A 20,266-nucleotide genomic window follows, 5' to 3' on the forward strand; every position below is an offset into this window, starting at 1 on the left:
AGGGAACGGGTTTTTCTTTGAAAACGCGGGCGAAGCCGCGGGCGGAAAGCTAGTTAACCATAAATAGGGTAATCAAAAGATATAGAAGCTATACAACGAAGTTTCACTTCAAAATGGTAACAGAATTTCTATGTCTATTATAGGAAATATCGTAGCATTTTTGTACATTTTGACGCGTAACCTTAAATACTGACTTTACGGGACCCGATTAGATCGGATATTTTTCTAAACTTTAATTTCGCCGTAAACATAAGCGATCGTTTATTGCATGTACTATTAACTATAGAAGCTGATCGTTTGAATCCACCTTTTCTCTATTATTATTATCGACCTTAATATTGCTTTTAATATGATATTTCTAAGACTCACTCGTCAAAGATTAATTCATGTCACACATCATAATAATTCATCAAATGTCTTCAAAATTGTACATACACAAGTGGATCCAAACGACGACACTAAACATAAATAAAACAATACATATTTATCTAGCAATAAAAACTAAATGACTAATCGATTATGTTTGACTAGAAACATTGATATCGGAGATCAGTTTGGAATGATAATCAATTGAACGAATGTAACTTACAATATGTTTCTGTACACAGAAGTCGCCTTGCACAATACTGATCGACTTAAGACATATTCACATCAATGTCCGGAACGCCCTTCGTGATGTGTCAAGATCACACCATCAGGGACATCTCCATATTGTTTTCAAAGCACTAGTAAATGCTGTGGCGGTAGACGGCGTCACAAGAGATGGTCGTCGTGGTCCTCGTGGTCCTCCTCGGAGTCCGCGGAGTCGAGACTGGGGACGTGGTCGAGGTCGTGCGGGTCGCACTGCTGGTCCAGGTCCGTGGACGGCACGTCGTCATCTCGCCATTTGTCCATGGAGCGCCTGCGCGCGTTCATGAAAAAATTACCTACTGTCGTCGGCTCTAAGCCCAACTGCCTAGCTATCGTTACTTGCATTTCCTTCGATGGCCTTTTGGTTTCCTGGAAATGGAAATTGTATTCAAATTAATACACGGAATATAGTATGATAATAAAATTGTACTAAATATATCACCTTATTCAATATAAATAATAAATAAATATTATAGGACATTATTACACAAATCCACCTAGTCCCACAGTAAGCTCAATTAAGGCTTGTATTGTGGGTACTAGGCGACGATAAAAATACTTATTGGTATTTTAAAAATTTACAGAAGCTTTTTTACCAATATTATTTGGTAAACGGTGCCAAATAATTTCTATGTAGTAGATTCAAAAGAGCTTTTAGATAAATCTTGCTAAATAAATATTAACTTATAAGTCTTGAGTGACTTTATTTAGAAAGGCTAACATAATCCTTATAAATAATATTATAGAGCATTTTTTTTTCTATATTAAGAAGTAGATATTTTGATTTGTAATCAAACATCAGTCTCATTATTGTGGATGTTAAAGATATGAATATTAGAACAACTTTAATAATAAACCCGAGAGACTATAAACTCTAAACTATGCTAAGGCCTTATCTACAAAATGTCAAAGTTAATGCAAGCTGCTCGTTATTTTTAAGTATTGTAATTTATTGCTTCTATGGTTTTGCTATTACATAGTCGAATAGATCTTACTGAAAATCTCTTGACCAAATGTGGCATAAGGACTAGATGCATCACTGATCGATTCTCTTTAAGAAACAAAAGTATACAGAAATAGCCAGGCATTTGACTGCACCATTACCTGATGGTAAGTAGTGATGCAGTCTATGAAAGGGCATGCCTGCCTAGATAGAGCCTATTCACTCTTTTTGCATTATTTTTTAAATTATTCTTCACTGGAGATCGAACTTATATTTCAATTCTAAAACTTATGACGAAAGTCTTTCACTGACTTAGAATTATTTAACTAATAACGGAAACTAGAAACTGCTTTCCAAATTGGTGGGAAACGGAAAAACTATATTATGACGATTCAAAAGTGTTTCTAAAAGAAGTCTACTAAATAAATGAATTTTGAATTGAGTACTATCTATATATTCGACGATAGACACGAAGACGAATAAAATAAGCACTACTTACTACAATATTGCATTTTGTAGTTGATTTTTAGCTTTTTAGCTCTTTACTTAAATGAATAAGGTTTTCAAACTTAGTTTATTTAACGAGACTCACATTTACCTTAAAAATAGCTTGTAGAGTACGCCGCTGGAGGTCTGTGAAAACCAAACGCGGTTTCTTCGGCGAAGGATGGGTATCCGAAGTTATATCCTCCTTGCGCTTGCAGCCTGCAATGCAATTTGTGTCATCAGCTATGTAGATACAGGGTTCTTTATCGTGTTTCATTAATTTCGCTGTAACGTATTAAAGTATTTTAAAATATAAAAAAAATCAAGGCTTTCAAGGTTCTAGTATTAAATTTAAGTTTGTTGTTTATCCTATATTCTATATGCATTAGTATATGACACCCCGTTATACTAAACAAATGATGAATTTTACACTTTTTTCCCGTCTTTAAAAACGATACTACTAACTTCTCTCCACCCCCGGGGTTCCATTAATAGTTTCACCCGTTATTGCATTAAAACAAACAATATTAAATAGTTTATTTTGCGTTAATATGTACAGAGAATAGCAATAATAAAGTTCGTCGGATTTGATGAGTTTATGCAAATTATTAAAAAAAGCTATCAAAAACTATACTCACTGCCTCTCTGTGGAATCTGGGCCGCTGAAACAGAAAATAGAAATAATGAATACATTATAATTATACCAAATAACATACATACGGTCTAAGACCATTGCACACCAAGCCCTTGGAAATTCTAGGGACAACAATCATGCTGCTAAACACAAATGCTTTTATTTCCACCACAAAAGAAATATTATTACTATAAAAGAAATAAAAGCATCCGTACATTTGGATCCTAGAAACATAAATCTTCATCTGTATATCTGAATTTTGCAGCATTAAGAAACCTGAGAAGCTTTCGACATATTCAATGTTGCTGTAAAATTCAGACATGCGTTAACTGTAACTAACTTCGACAAAATAACAAGAAATTCTATAAAGCCAATAAGGGCTAGTACCCTACTATCGCTTAATCAAATATTCGCATACCTGGCGACAATGTAAACAACATTAACAAAGGGTTCAGATCACGCAGGCACCTAAAAATCATATTCAAAAAACTAAGTCAGCCCGGGCGCGGGAAAAATAAAATCGGGATGGATGGGGCAGCGGTAGCAGTCTAACAAACATCTTGGCTTCTCGAAGCTAACAAAATACACTTACCTACTACTAAAATAATATTAAGACTAGTTAGTTTCACAATGATCTCAGGTATAGGCAGTATCGTCGCCGTGTACACATTGAAACAAACGTCGATCACGCAAGTCATGGAAAAGATACTGCCTACCCAAAAGTAAACATCTAAAAAGAGCAATCTATATTTTTACACATCTTTTATCCGTAGAAAATAATAAAAAAAAACAAAATTATTCTTTCCAATCTATGAACTTGTCACAAAGCGAATGTTTTTAGCTAGTTTAAATAAATTATACATACGTATACATAATAATTTACCTTTGCGACAAGCTATTGAATAATACCTAAAAGAAACCAAGTCCACTGCTACACGGCCAGGGTTTGGGAAAGGAGCGGGATAAATATAAAAAAGGACAAAAATAACGCTATTATGAAACATTTATTAAACCAAATAAATAATGTTACAACTGTTTTTGGGAAAAATAAAACGTCGTTCTGACCATAAAATCAAACTGAAAATAATCTTGGAAAGGTTGAGGAGACCAGGATATTTTTCGGGGAGGACTCACAAGCAAGAAACGTCCCCGGCGGGTTCGTATGCCGGTGGTTCCCAATGGGGCGTGGGCCCGGAAGGGTACATAGCGGGGCTCTGGGGCAAAGGGGCCCCGTGATAGTCCCTTGGCCCATAATTCTGCTGCTGCATGTTGTTTACATTGTCGCCTTTTACCGTTTGACTGGGGTTATCTGTAAAACGTTTTGCATCATGTATTTTGAAAGTATAGAAGCTATCTTTACTTTGATTGCTCTACATATAGTTTATTAACGTACTTAATTTAGTTTAGTAACATAAATGTTTATTAGCTTCTTAATATCAAAGCCTATATTTAACGTCATTAAAAATAGATAGTTATTTCAGGAAAACCCTAAAAACACGCATCAAAAACCAACCCTTCCCTTAAAATCCACCAAAACATGATATTTTTATTTCGTATAGAGAAAATTAACACACTGAAGGTAAAAACCCCAAGCCCAAATACCTACATAGGACTAGAACATTCTACAAGGGGGAGGGGGCGCGATCGATACGACATCGTGACGTCACTGAGGGAGCTACACGCTTGCTACGCTCTCATACATTTGGCGACAGAATCGAAAATAAATGAAATGCCTTCGCCTTGGTATGTGAATTAAATAAGATACGTTAAAAATAAAATATGTACTGCAGTTTGTATTGTTTGGTTAAAACTTAGATTTGAAGTAAATCCGTTTTATGGTGACTAAGTATATTAAAAAAAATGCTGTTTCTTGGGATGTGAATTAAATAAGAGATATTGGAATGAATAAATTCACAATACAATACATTTATTTTATTTATTTATTTATTTACTCTTTATTGTACAACATATTACAATGAAAGTACATTACATACGTTTTAAAAAGATATAGTGCAGTTTTCATTATGTTTATCGATAGATTAAAGCATTTTGTTAATATTCAATTATAGTGATGTAAACAACGACGATAATATCATGACGATACATTTTTGATCAAATCAGATAAAAAATCATATTATTTATACACACCTACACTTCACAAATTAATAGCAAATCATTGCTTCTCAACACACAATATTGATCCAAACCGCTTTGAAAATAAACAATATGAAATTAGGGAATGACCAGACAAGAATAATAAATTGATAGCTACAGAATAACTCTATTCAATGGTAATTAATCACAAAGTGCTGAAAATGATTTGCAAAATCCTTTTGTGATTAAGTGTTTAGGTCTTAGGAAATATTAACGATAAACATTAAATATAAATAAGATATAGCATATGGATAAAACAATTCTTATATAGTAACTAGTGGTCCGCCCAGGCTTCGCCCGTGGTACCTATATGTTTAAACTATCTCTGAAGTTGGATCGAACTGCGATCGAATTTTATTATAATCGGTTAAGTGGTTTTGGAGTCCATTGAGGACAAACATTGTGACACGAGATTTATATACGTATAAAAATAGAGAAAGATAGACAACTACACTGAAGTCTTTTATATTATCTGTGTCTTTTATATGTGTTGTCTAAAACTGACAACTGCAACATTGCATTCATTATTCATTTTTATATAATTCTTCTATCCATACTTTATCGTAAATCCCAGGAAAAATGGACGTTTGAAACTTTCAAAGAAATCAGGTCATGCAAGCCTTTACGTGTCATGTCTAAATTTGGGCACAAAAAGTGACCTAATTCCGCAAATTCTAGGCCTTTTTATAAGTCCGATAAATTTAGGCTCGTTAATTACTCGTTTTCACAGTTATAAGCGTTTTGGACTGGTTTTATCTGTTATATCATATTGAGATTATATTTTATCTATTCTAATACATATTATAAAGCTGAAGAGTTTGTTTGTTTGTCGCTAATCTCAGGAACTACTGGTCCGATTTGAAAATGCTCATTTACCGAGGAAGGCTATAGGATATAATATAATCACGCTAATACCAACAGGAGAGGAGCACTGCGGAGCACAGCTAAGTATATTACAGTTAAAAAAACTTTGATTATAAATATTGTGTTAATGTGTATTAGTGAATTCAAATTCAAATTCAAATATTTTTATTCATGAATATGGGTACAATTCAGATCTTATACAAACATAAGTCCCGCCATATCCTGCCTATTAGGCATATGAAATTACAAATACATGTGTGAGTGAATACAAAGTGAATACAAAATACATACTTAAAACAATTATTTATCGAAGAACATAACTGTGTCAAATTTATTATTTTCTTATAAAAAATAACCATTTAAAATACATATTATACGCAGAGATTGTGAGAACATATTGGAATTAACGACACCTCCCAAGGTAAATACATTCAGCCGTTTTCGCTGCAGAGCGTGCCAGACTTTTATGCATACGAAATACGAATATTATATACTGGAAAATTATAACATTTCTTCTGGCGCCATCGGGTAAAAATAATAAGTAGTTTTCCAATACAAAAAAGTATGCACACAGCGGTTATATGTACATATTATTTGGTTTCTGATGAGTACTCAAACCGTATACAACTGAACCATATTCAGAATCTATGTATTTATTTGAACTGAAATATACTCAAGGAATATTTTTTTATTTGTTAAGTTTTTCAATTTAATGCCAAAAAAAATTACATTCCATATAGCTACCACAAGTTTTTGTTCAAGGAAAAAATCTGATAAATCTTTTAATTTTACTTCGTCATGCATTAGATATTTTATCAACGTATGCACCAGTCTACCAATAATGACCTAGATTTCAAAATAAGGGCGGATGATAGTGAAAATATTAAGATTTCTCAACTTTTAAAGATAATACTTGTAAAGAACGATATAATCTCCTTTTATTTTGTGGTAAATCTTATAAAAATGTCATTCTAAAGGGGAGAAAACGATATTCAAAGTACTTTATTAATTGATATATTTGTAGTGATAAATATTTTATAATATATACCTACCTACTTTATGTTAACCATATAAGATAATAAGATATGGTAGAGCCTGTAAATAAACATTCTATTTAAGTTGGAACATTTTATTATTTCAAGGCTCGCATCTTGCAATGCTACGAAAAATACTATAAGAAACCTTATACATTTTTATTATATTCAATAACCTTCCACCCGCGACTTTGTTCACAAAAGAAATAGGTACATAGAATGTTTCAATATGTTTAGTTCAACCGCCAAAAATTTCTTTATTTTCTTCTATCCGTTTTTGAAAAGAAGCATTATGCAAAGAAGAACATAGTTAATTTCATATTTACTTCTTCTTATATATAAAAATGAATCGCAAAATGTGTTGGTAAGCGCATAACTCGAGAACGGCTGAACCGATTTCGATAATTCTTTTTTTATTATATTCCTTGAAGTACGAGGATGGTTCTTATGTAGAGAAAACGTAAACATGTACCACGGGCGAAGCCGGGGCGGACCGCTAGTTATATATAAAAATGAATCGCAAAATGTGTTGGTAAGCGCATAACTCGAGAACGGCTGAACCGATTTCGATAATTCTTTTTTTATTATATTCCTTGAAGTACGAGGATGGTTTTTATGTAGAGAAAACGTAAATATGTACCACGGGCGAAGCCGGGGCGGACCGCTAGTCTTATATATAAAAATGAATAGCAAAATGTGTTGGTAAGCGCATAACTCGAGAACGGCTGAACCGATTTCGATAATTCTTTTTTTATTATATTCCTTGAAGTACGAGGATGGTTTTTATGTAGAGAAAACGTAAATATGTACCACGGGCGAAGCCGGGGCGGACCGCTAGTATAATATAAAAATGAATCCCAAAATGTGTTGGTAAGCGCATAACTTGAGAACGGCTGAACCGATTTCGATAATTCTTTTTTTATTATATTCCTTGAAGTACGAGGATGGTTCTTATGTAGAGAAAACGTAAATATGTACCACGGGCGAAGCCGGGGCGGACCGCTAGTTTACTTATAATATTCAGTTGAATAATTCCTAATTATTATAAAAGATTATTATTTACACCACACAGAGAGACAGATAAACATATACAAAAATTTATAGAACAAACATTTATTTTATCTACACAACAGATTATGAAAACAATACAGAAACCTGTGACAGAAACTAATAAAATCACATGTACCTACTCGATCTAATCGGTTACGTCAAGTGACGTGCTCTATCGACAGACCACGTGTTATCGATATAAAGCGATCGATACTCAGCTGACGTTTGTGAACTATATGTGTAAAATTAAAATACAAACATTTTTTCGTTACGCGTGACATTTTTCCGTTACGCGCCATCTTTTTCTTATCCCTACCGCGCGTGATTGACGTATTTATGTAAAGCTGCATTTAGTAAATTATTTTTGAAAAATAAGTTCATAAAGAAGTTTCACTTCTTACGTGTCTACACTAGTACTCGCGCACATTTTTTTTTTATTTCTATTTTCTGCCACACACACTATGACCAATAGGAGCGGGAAATCCACGAAAAACGTTTAGGAATTATTTTGACTTCATAGAATTCGCTCATAATTATTTCTTGTTTGTTATTGATAAGAAGAGTTTCAAATTCTGCTCGTAAGAAAAGTGAGTAGTGATAAATGATAATGACAATAATATGTGGAGTGATATAATTATTTTAATTTTACTTTTACCATACAAAAACTACATATTCAAAGTGTATAAAAGGTATAATAGTCTTTAGGTTTTTAATTTTCTAGTTTAAAAAAAAACTCCACTTGCGTAATTTGCCTTACCTTTTCACAAAAAAAATATATTTGTACCATAAAATAAGTACATATATAATAAAACTGTATTAGGTAACTGTATATAATAAGACGGTAAATAATAATTAATATCTAAATACTTCGAAAATAACCATAATAAAAGATATTTAGTTCTCTAGTGACGTTATAACATATCGATTGTAGCGTTTATCGATTGTCGACGTTCGATGTAGAGATGGCGTCAGTCGATAAGATATTTTACTCTTTTATCTGTGTTACACAGCACATCATGCACGTCATTTGTAATAAGTTAAATTTACAATCATAATTGTATCAATTTAATAGTATGTAGAGACAAATAAACTAACAAACAAATAACTTTAAACGTCTAGTAAGGGAACATCGAATCGAAATGGGGATTTTATAATTTGGTATCGAATTGCAGAAAAGCATTTCTATAATTTTAATCGTAAGAAACCTGCTTTTATAAATCCAAAATCCATGGTATCTTTAACTTATTATCTGTAACTGAGATATTTCTTTATTCCCAATGAATAAACAAGATACAATAAATCTTACTTTATATCAAAAGCAAAAGTATAAAACGTCCTTTTCAAAAGTTAAGCAATGAAGAGAAACTTAGAATATAACTTTAACTTGCAAGTTCCACCCTTTTGCTTGCAGTTATATCTTTTGTAAACTATACCTACAGTTTCGAATCCAATCCATTTTTTTAACTTAAGAAACAGATATGAGTAAAATTCATAATTTTAAAATCAAAATTAATCTCAATTGAACTATTTAATCGTAAAAAGTACAATAAATTTAGTAAAATAAATACAGTGTATCGGTCTCTCTCTTTGGTATCTTATTGAAAAATCTTATATTTAAAGCATTTCCTTTTGTTAATTAAAAAAATTCAGTGATAAATTCGCTATATAAATGTTTAATAACGGCTAGTGACGTTCTATATCGGCCGCGCGACGTCACTATATCGATTAAAGCAATCGATGTCGACAGCTGAGGCGTGCGGTGACAGAATCTCATTAGCTTAAAATTCTATATAAACTGCAACTACATTCCTATTTGTTGACATCCAGTTTAAATTCAAATACTTTTTATCTCTATATAAAGTGTGGCAACATTTTACCTTGATAAATACGCTCGTACAATAACTTCAAATTATTATTAAAATTCTATCAGTATTAAGTTTATAGTGTGTGATTTGTGAAATATATCTCACAAGGAAGCTGTGGTATCGTTATCTCAACTTTACTTTCATTTTATCAACTAGAAATAGCAAAATACAATACCGAATTTTATACCCTCAAACAACGCACAGCGCTAAATACCCGCAATCAACCAAGATTTTACATGTCAAAATCAATTGACAACGTCAAACTTCATTTTTGCTAAGACGTAGAGTTGCCAGCTTCAGAAAATTTACCAAGATTACGGGAAATTAAAAACAATGAATATATGTAGTAAGTGTAACAAGCAAGTTAAGACAAACGATCTTAAAATTTGTTCCAAGTGCAATTCCACGTACCATTTCCAGTGCCTGGGCATTCCTGCAGATAACTTTTCTAAAGAATCTAAATCCTACAAGGCCAATTGGAAGTGCTCAGAGTGTAAATCTACAGACAAACGGGGTGGTAACTCCAATTCTCCTCACCGTCCAGTAGGACTAACTTCACCCGCTGCTGATTGCGAAGACCTCAAACAGTACATCGACAAAAAACTCGACGAATCTTTATCGCGTCTTCTCAGAGATATAAGGCGAGATTTTGCTGAGGAAAACTCTGGCACACGCAGTATAATACAGGAGCTCACAGATAGTAGACAGTAAATTTCATGTCATCGAAGTGTGACGAGCTCAAAGCTGACCTGGACGTAAAGACCAAGAAGATAGGAAACTTGGAATTGGAGAACTCTTCATTACGATCACAAGTAACTGATTTGAGTGCTAAGCTGAATCAACTTGAACAACAATCGAGAGATTGTAATCTAGAAATTCAGAACGTTCCAGAATTTAAAGCAGAAAACCTTAAAACAACTATTCAGCAGCTTGTTGCTACAGTGGGCTGCGTGCTACCGGAAAACGAGTTAATAAACTATCATCGTGTCGCAAAAATTAACCAAACATCAAACCGACCTAGATCGATTATAGTCAAACTCCCCAGTCCTCTGGTTCGGGATAAAATACTTGCAGCCGTTAAGACGTTCAACAGGACTCATCAGGACAATAAACTTAACTCATCTCATTTGGGCCTCGCCGGGGAACAGAAACCTGTGTACGTTTGTGAACATCTATCACCTACAAACAAACAATTACACGCAGCGGCTCGTAAAGTGTCCAAGGACAAAAACGTTCAATTTGTGTGGGTTAGAAACGGCCGTATTTATATGAGGAAGGACATAACGTCCAAAAGCTTTGTGGTTAAGGATTTAGACTTTCTGAATTCCCTTAAATTCGATTAGTTTTTTTGCTGAATGGTTATAAACGATTGTACTAAAATAAAAATTACATACCAAAATGTAAGAGGTCTTCGGACTAAAACAGAAGAACTTTTTACAAATGTTTTAAAACAAAATGCTGATATTGTTATTTTCACAGAGACTTGGCTGAATGACTCGGTTTTCGATCGCGAACTTTTTGACAATAGATACACGGTATTCAGAAGGGACCGAAGCTCCTCTGATTCTAAGAAAATCTCTGGAGGTGGTGTACTTGTAGCTGTCCTAAATAAGTTCCAGCCAATTCGTAAGCTGCATTGGGAATCCTCAATCGAAGACCTATGGCTAGCTGTTAAGCTGAAACAAGGCAATTCCATCGTCCCCCTATTTATTTGCGCAGTATACCTCCCTCCTCCTATCTCTTTAACTAATTTAAATAACTTCACCTCAAACTTAAACAATATTGTTCAGCATAAACTACCGAAGAAATCGGTGATCTTGTTGGCGGGTGATTTTAATCTGCCTCACATCCAATGGAAATTAGATACAAACAAAGATCTAGTCCCAACCTGCTCGTCAAATCCAATCGACAATCTGCTAATTGACACCCTTTCATTCAATAGTCTCCACCAAATAAATCCTGTCACAAACATTAATGACCGCACGCTAGATCTTATTGTCACTAACGCAAAAGACTCATCTCAAGTTATGATCAATCCATTCCCCCTAGTAAAAATTGATAATCATCACCCTCCTTTAGACATACATATCAAACTAAAAAACTACAAACCACCCAAAATTAATAAGTTTCCTAGCCTCAATTTTTCTAAGGCAGACTACAATAAAATCAAAGAGGAATTAGATAAAATATGTTGGGATAGCTATTTTAAATCTAAACAAACAGTTGACGAAACAGTTGATACATTCTATAGTATTATAACTCCCATAATAACAAAATACACGCCCTTACGACCAAAAAATAACAAGAACTATCCCTTTTGGTTCAGTCGGTCATTAATTAAATGCCTAAACGAAAAGTCAAAGTATCATAACAGGTACAAAAAATACTCTAATCCAATGGATCTGGTTACTTTTCAAATGTTACGTGACCGTTGCCAAAAAATGCTACTGACATGTATTAATAGACTTAAATCTGAGGCAAAGGCTCAAATAAAAAAAGACCCAAAATACTTCTGGTCTTTTATAAAATCCTTAAGATCAAATAGTAGGGACATTCCTGATGAAATGTATCTTGACGACCGAAACGTTCAAGGTGGGCACAATATCTGTAATCTCTTTTCTGAATACTTCCACTCCATATACAATAGTAAACTTGCACCCCATTCAGTAGATTTCGCTATGACACCCTTCACTAACAATGGATCTCTCGGCTCTTGCAACATCTCTGAAACTGAAATCTACAAATCACTTCAAGGAATAGACATTAACAAGGGACCAGGCCCAGACGGAATCGCTCCCCTGTTCTTAAAAACTTGTTCTGCGCAACTCACAAAGCCTCTGTACCACATCTACAATAAATCTATCTCCCTCGGCCATTTTCCGACTAAATGGAAAATTGCACACATCACTCCAATACACAAAAAAGGTGATCAGAGTGATGTTAAGAATTATAGGCCGATATCAATACTGTCAGCCATGGGTAAACTGTTCGAATCCATAATTTACAACAGATTTTATTTTCATCTCAAACCTCTGTTTGACCCCTGTCAACACGGTTTTCTTCCGGGGCGTTCAACCATGTCTAATCTTTTGGAATACGTCAGCGACATCAATGAAGAGCTCGAAAAACAAAATGAAATTCATGCTATCTACACCGATTTCTCCAAGGCATTTGACATGGTTGATCATAGCCTTCTTGTCCAAAAATTGTACCACGCAGGTATTTGCGGCTCTCTGCTCAGATGGTGCGAATCATATCTTCGTAATAGGTCCCAATTAGTTGTACTCAGAGGTTACAAGTCAGTCGCTCGACCATTACCCTCAGGTGTACCTCAAGGCTCTCACCTCGGTCCACTCTTTTTTCTACTATACGTTAACGACCTAGGTGCCAACATTACGTCTAAGTACCAAATGTTCGCCGACGATCTCAAATTGTATAGGGTAATAAAAAACCATGAAGATACTTTAGCATTACAAAACGATATCAACAGCATCACATTATGGTGCGCAAAAAATAACATGTTCCTTAACGTATCTAAGTGTTATCATATAAAATTCACAAGGAAACGTAATCCACTTCATATAACTTACTCTATTGATAACATTCCAATCGGTGAAGTCACGAACATTCGCGATCTCGGTGTTGTGGTGGACACAAAAGTCGACTTTCGCGAGCACATAGACTCGTTAGCAACAAGGGCCGCACGCCTTTCTGGATTCATCATTAGACAGAGCAAATTCTTTAATGACTCTGAAGTACCAGTATTGCTTTTTAATTGCTACGTACGATCTCTCCTCGAATACTGTAGCCCTGTGTGGAATCCTACTTATGCCGTACACATACAGCGGTTGGAACGGATTCAGAAACAATTCCTGTACCACCTAACTTTCACTCACAATCTTTGCCGTAACCTAACGTCTTATTCTTCTAGACTTATGCACTTTAAAATGAAATCGCTTGAAAGCAGACGGACCCTTTCTGATATCGTGTTTCTATACAAAATTATAAATGGTAAAATAGATAATTCTCAATTATTAGGAAAAATTAGCATACATATACCAAGGCCATTCAGCCGTCCCACTAACATGAAAACGTTTAGTCTTCCCTTTTGTCGTACAAACTACGCTCAACACTCGTCATTGCACCGCATGTGTTCAGCTTACAACGAAAAAGTTTGTAATAACGTCGATATATTTAGCGCATCCCTAAATTCATTTAAAAAATTAGTTTCCAAAATTGCATAAATATTGTATTTAAATTGATCCATAATGTTATTTTTCTAAATTATGTTAATATTGTAATAATGTAAATATGTATTCGCGTACTTATAATTGCAGGCTGTGTTCACCTCTAGAAGGTCTAGCACCTATTACTTGTGATGTATCATAGAATAACCATATCTATTTTTGTAGTGCTATGTCCAGTTTGGTGGACCTAAAAAAAAAAAAAAAAAAAAAAAAAAAAATCTCTGATAATTCAAATATCAAATACCATTGCTAGTGATGTATTTTATCAACCGCTGTATCTGTATCGATTATTTCAATCGATACTTACAGCTGACTCACTGCATTTGCTCTCAATTTACAAAATGCAACAATGTATTTTGTTAACATCAGATCTAAAATACAAATACTTTTTTTACAGGTCAAATATCGAACGGCAGAGCTAGTGACGTGGAAAATCGACCGCACTCTTTATCTAATTAAAATAGAACATTTTATTAACGATAAATCATTGAAAATATACCGAACGCGGACCGTTCGGTATAATATTTTCAATGGTAGTGTGGTAGTGACGTGCCGCATCGACCGCGCAACCCCGCTAAATCGATTCAAGCGATCGATGTTAGCTGCTGACACTGGCTTCTACTGTTCGCTCATATCACACTTTAAAAAGAAAACAAACATTCCATGTCTAGCGGCAAATTCAAAATTCGAACGCTCTAAACAGTTCAAATATCGAACGGCAGCACTAGTGACGTGCCGCATCGACCGCGCGACCCCGCTGTATCGATTCAAGCAATCGATGTCGGCAGCTGACGCGGGCCGTGTTTGTAAACGCGGCGTGGGGAAATGACACAATTTACCTCGCTGATAGAGGAAGGGTTGGATTTTAGAACCAATGAGTTTGTACGGCTAGTGAGTTTACTAGTAAATGAAGTTGTATTAAATAAGTAATCATGAAAGCGAAAACTCTTTATTTAAAATTCTTCAGATAAATAAATTGTCGCTTTTAATAACTCTTTTCAATTATTGTATACGATATTTTGCTCTATTTTATTTCAGTTAAATAGTTATTTGTTTTGTTCTATGAGTTAGACTGTTGCAATTAATTGACATTAAAATTAAAATTTACGCTCTACATTTTCAAGATAAATTAGGTTGTTTAATACTTAATTTTATCACAATAATATTATTTCATATGAAAGTAATCATTTGATTTTAATACTATTTAAGTTATGATAATTATATCGCATTCATCGTCATAATTAGACATTTCAAACAAACACAGTTGTTTATTTTACTTTAACACATTTCAAATAAGATCTTAAATTATATTTAAAACTTAACTATCTAATGAAAAAGTGAACAGTTTCTTTGAATGATATACCTAATCTTGGAAATATATTTTTAAAATGTGAATTTCCTATTAGCTTAAAAATTTTATATCATAATCTGACATCTCTACAAATAAAACTATTCATATACAAAGAACTATAAAAAAAACAGACATGCAAACGTACCTGCTAATCTCAACGCCGACATTCTCTGAAATTCTGGCTCCTGCAACCACTTCCACATTCGCCTGAACGTTTCTCTGCCTGACTTTAGCTTGGACCACGGCTTCGGGTTTCTTAATAAATCGCTGAGCGTCCCCTGCGACCTGCACAGCACCCTCTGAGCGAAAATTGCTTGCGGTATCGAATACCTCTTCAGTTCACCGCTTATCCTTTGCGCTAATTCTTTCGTATTAATCTCTTCCGTGTCATTTGTCTGGGCTTGCGCTTGCTGTTGCGCCTCTTCCCTCGCTAGCAACGCCGCGTTGAGGTCGAGCCCCGGGCTGGGCAGGGGCGGCGTGGGCGACCGCCTCTCGAACGAGTTCGGGGACGCGCTCCGTCTACTGTACGCGGACTGCGGTGACAGGGGCTCGTTGTACGGCGCCGGAGACAGGGACGCGTACGAGTGCTGCTGCTGAATAACCGTGAACGTGCCACCAGCGTGGTACGCGAACTTGTCGGATACCGTGCTGATCGGGGGGAGTGGGAGGAGAGGCGTCAGCGTGGCGTACGAGGCTGGCTCCAAGCCTGGCGGCGTGAGGCGCCCGTTGACGGCTGATAGCGGGTGGAAGGCGGCATCTCCGTCTGGCAATAGGTCTGCGGGTGAAAGCCTCGGCGGCGACGCATTACTGGGGGCGACGATGACGGTGAGCGGCGCGCGGTCCCGTACTCGAGTCTCGTCCATGGCGCGCGGCCGGTGGGAGCGCGGTCGCGCTAGCGACTGAACAACGCCTGCGCCACGAACCCTTCGCTCCCCTCTGTCCGCCTGCAAACACCCTTATTTTATACCCTAACGTCCTACATCCTACGGCTACAGTGAAATGTGAACTCTATGCTTATTAAACACGATTGGAATTCATGTGTGCATAGCGTTCAGTCTGGTCGTGAGACGTGAACACTATACAATGCACCCTTAACCTAACCTGCGATGCTTTTACTCTTATACGTATACATAACGTAGTTGCAGCGTATACATTGAACGCTAAACGTAAGAAAGATGGCTATGTAGAGCGTTGGGAGAGCAATGGATAAGGAACTGGTAAAATTGTTGATGTTTTGTGATTCGCTGGTGTGGTGTGGTGCGGGGGGTGCCCCCGTTGGCTGTCACTCGGCTACTTTCTGCCTTGTAGTGGAACTTCTAGCTGAGGGGAAATTTTATTTTACATTAATTCTTGCTCATTTCGAATACACAGGTTTTTTCCTTATTTGACCTAATTTGCTTTGAGCTTGGAGTCAAAAGAACTAGCTATTATTTTGGACAGCATTTCGTTCATATTTCACTATGGTTCATTCATTACGGTAACTTTGTTTTAGAAATAACATGCTTAACGTTATTGACTCTTATATTAAATAACTTTTAAGATTCAATTGCTATTTTATTTATTCAAAACGACCTTCTCCCATCTATCTACCTTCAAAATTCCATGAATATCGATTCTTACGCGACAAAATGTAAAAAACAAACATAATAACATATTTTTATAAATATTATTTTTATAAATATTATTTTTCTTGATCAATATTATAGTCTACAAAATTATTGGAAATTAATGACATCCCGCTGATAAATAAGATAGAGTCAGAGTAGGTATCTACTCGTATTTTTGTATGTGGGTGTTAACGTTATAAAATATCATATAACTCTACGTATGTCCTATACCTAATAGGTGTCCTCTTGAAACACAAAACGTGACTCTTGAAACATAAAACGTGAATAAACCATTACTAAATAATATTAATATATAAAATATGGATGTATGTTTGTTACTCTAAATCAAATAATCGTGCAAAAACGGTTGATCGTATTTGAGTAAAATTTGGAGATAGATTTTGTTTGCATTAGGACGTTGTCTTTTCTTCACTTCATCTTTTCAATCGACTTTTGTTTTACGGTGAAGGTAGAAATCATTAGAATAGATAATATTATTATTAATACAAATCTCAACCATTTGTTTCTTATTTTTAATATTCTGTTAGGTAGAGTTCTCGTCTCGTAGTCTGTTTTAACTTTTAGCTATTTCAGGTATTAGTAAGTACACATATTATTGTACATTTTTACAACTGCAATATATATCTTTACGAGTTATACTCAAATAATCAAAATTGATTTTTTCAATTGTTATGAACTTAGGTTTGTCGCTCTATCTCTCAAAAATTGCTTTATCAATTTAGCTCAAACTTTATACGCAGCTTATAAACCAAAATAAAAAGGCCAGTTTCCAGTTTGATACAATGCGAGTAAAACCGCGGGCGGACGCTAGTTCCATCACTTCCTTTCCTACACAAAATAGAAAGAATAAAAAACGCTCTATTATTAACCCTATATATATTTTTTACAATGTAATTTTATCTGTGGCACAAGCCACAGTCCCCGGTACAACACCTGGCGCTACAAAGGGAACTAGTGGTGACCGTAGTGTTGTGCAAAACATCGATAACCGATAGTATAAATCGATAGTATAATAATTAGACTATTGGATCACTTCGTTGAGAAAGATCCTTTGATTTCATAATTTAGTTTGAACAAATCACATACTTGAAGTGAAATGAATAATTTTATTTTTTACAAGTGTACATATTAGTACATATATTGGCGGGCTTTTATTAATGTCAGATTATAAAAAGAAATCCTTTGATTTTTCCATGTTGATAATCGATTGAATGATTAAATAAATAAATTTATGTATCGTATTTTATATGGTATTCTAATAAATAACTCTCCTTTTGTTCAAAATAATTAATTTTGATGCCTCTCTCTTATAAAAGTCACAAGTATGTAGAATTGATTGTGAATACACAAAACAGTCGACAAGAACAAAAAGTAAATTTATTATATCTTCTAAATCGAAAGTTATAAAACATCGATATATTCTAGCTATGGACATCACTACAACATCCTGCTCGCACGAGCTACTGGGCACGTTGGGGACAACCTTTGATATTCTCGTACAATGTAAATAATAAATATATGAGTAATGAAGAAAACTGTATATTCACTATTACATTATTAATTGTCCTATAATTTCATGGCGACTGATTGTCTCCTTGTTTTGTTAAAACTGTATTTTGTCTTTTTGTGAGGTTTTAATGCATAAAAAGGGATTATTTTTTATAATTAGATAATAGTTATCTTAGAATATTATATTTGTCGCGAAAACAAAACTTGATACAACTATAATAACGCGAGCAAACAGCTAGTATTAAACGTAAATCTGAATTTCAGCATAGCTACTAAAAAGTGTCGGTATCATTGTTGAAAACTCACAATCCGAACTTTTTTATTTGTGTAATGAAGGAAATTCGATTTCCCAGAAAACTTTAATGGTTTATTTCTGGCCGTACCTTGCTCGGTTAGAAATAGGCTACTTATATAAATGGAAAGTTTTGTCATTTATACAAATTAATCTATAATAGATAGAAGTTATTATAAGAATAATACTTACTAGCTCTATTTTGTCCAGAAATAATACTATATTTTGCTGTAATATGTCATTCTTTATTTGCCTTTTTTCGTAACCCCCGACTGTTTGTTCTTTCTCTGTCTTCTCCAGCTCTCAACCAATTATACAACAGTTTACACACTTTATGAATATATTTTTAGAAGTGTTTAATGTACAATTTACATTTTAATTAAACTGCCATATGTGCGAAAAACAAAAAGATACATAAAACAAGTCACCAAAAATATAAAGCTTCTCGTAATGTAATTACACCCTACGAAGCGGCTCATAAAAAGAACAAGAATTTACATTAAAAAATTGCTCTTTCAACTCAGACACGGTTCAACAACTTTTTTATTTTACAAAGAGAGAACAGATAAACAAAAGTTACTTATCCACGCCATACACGAACCAGGTGTAGATATTAAAATGATATATTATAAGGTTCAAACACACCCCTGTTAGAATAAAAAACAATTTTGCATACCGTGCCCCTAATATTGCACCCTAAGTAATTATCATGACAGCTGCGCGCGCTAGTCACGTTCTGTGACGTCATATCGATTTTTTTATCGATATTATCGACCGCACACCTGTGCCGCACTATCTTCCGGGGTGAATGACCTTTTTAGAAGGGTGATAAGAAATTGTAAGAAAGAAGGTACATCTGTTAATTGCATTTGATCTTAGGTAAAGTGGTTGATGCTTCTCAAATAAGCCTGTGTTGTTCAAACAGTGTCTCCGGTTCGATGCCCGGTGAAGAGTTAAAGAAAGCTAGGCCTGGCTAGTCAAAGTAGACTCTTTTGACTCCACTTTCATATTTAAGAATAACAATAGAACGAGATTTTTTTGTATTATATCGATCCCGAAATAACAGAACACAATAAAGAAATAAATTTTTATTATACACCGAGATAATAATTAGCGCAGACACCATATTAAGAAACTTAGAATATCATCATAAATACGAAAAAATAAGGCACAATCGGTTTACTTTGTTACAGCTAAAATATGATTTACCAAGTATTTTAATTATTAAAAAGCATAAGGTTTCATGCATATGGGGTGTAAAAGTCAACTTCCGTTTTAATATCCTCAAGTTTTTATAGGTACCGTACGTACCGCTTGACACATTTGGATCAATTTTCATTTATAGAGATGTAAAGAGAAAGTTATCGAAATTCCGGGAAAAATCTCGAAATATTGAATTAATGACAATTTTTTTATTTCAATCGATAAGGCCATTTTGCAGTTAATTGCTAAATTAGTAATTACATATAATAAAAAACGATACATTCAACAATAATTTTATAAGCACATTCTGGCTCTACATAGCCTTCCCAGATTTAACACTCATCCAAAATGACAAAATTTCATCAATAATTGTTCA

The 20,266-nt window shown here is 34.5% G+C and overlaps 1 protein-coding gene across 3 annotated transcripts; it reads right to left on the reverse strand.

Annotated features, from left to right (window-relative positions):
- Positions 1-705: 705 nt before the first annotated feature.
- On the reverse strand, positions 706-16,121 carry onecut (homeobox protein onecut). Of its 3 annotated transcripts, none has more exons than XM_090115965.1 (4): positions 15,404-16,121; positions 2,698-2,721; positions 2,172-2,278; positions 706-999 (listed from the first exon to the last, which is right to left on the reverse strand). In XM_090115965.1, the coding sequence occupies exons 1-4, from the start codon at positions 16,119-16,121 to the stop codon at positions 754-756; spliced, it is 1,095 nt and encodes a 364-aa protein (XP_089972091.1). In that variant the 3' UTR covers positions 706-753. The 3 variants fall into 3 exon arrangements, with proteins under 3 accessions (XP_089972091.1, XP_089972093.1, XP_089972092.1); XM_090115967.1 differs by having other exon boundaries at positions 2,166-2,278; XM_090115966.1 differs by having other exon boundaries at positions 2,689-2,721.
- Positions 16,122-20,266: the final 4,145 nt, after the last annotated feature.

This window comes from Colias eurytheme, chromosome 24 (assembly GCF_061535395.1).
Source record: "Colias eurytheme isolate Ceu_HAF_F1 chromosome 24, ilColEury1 Martin Lab GWU primary, whole genome shotgun sequence".
Classification (NCBI taxonomy): Eukaryota; Metazoa; Arthropoda; class Insecta; order Lepidoptera; family Pieridae; genus Colias; species Colias eurytheme.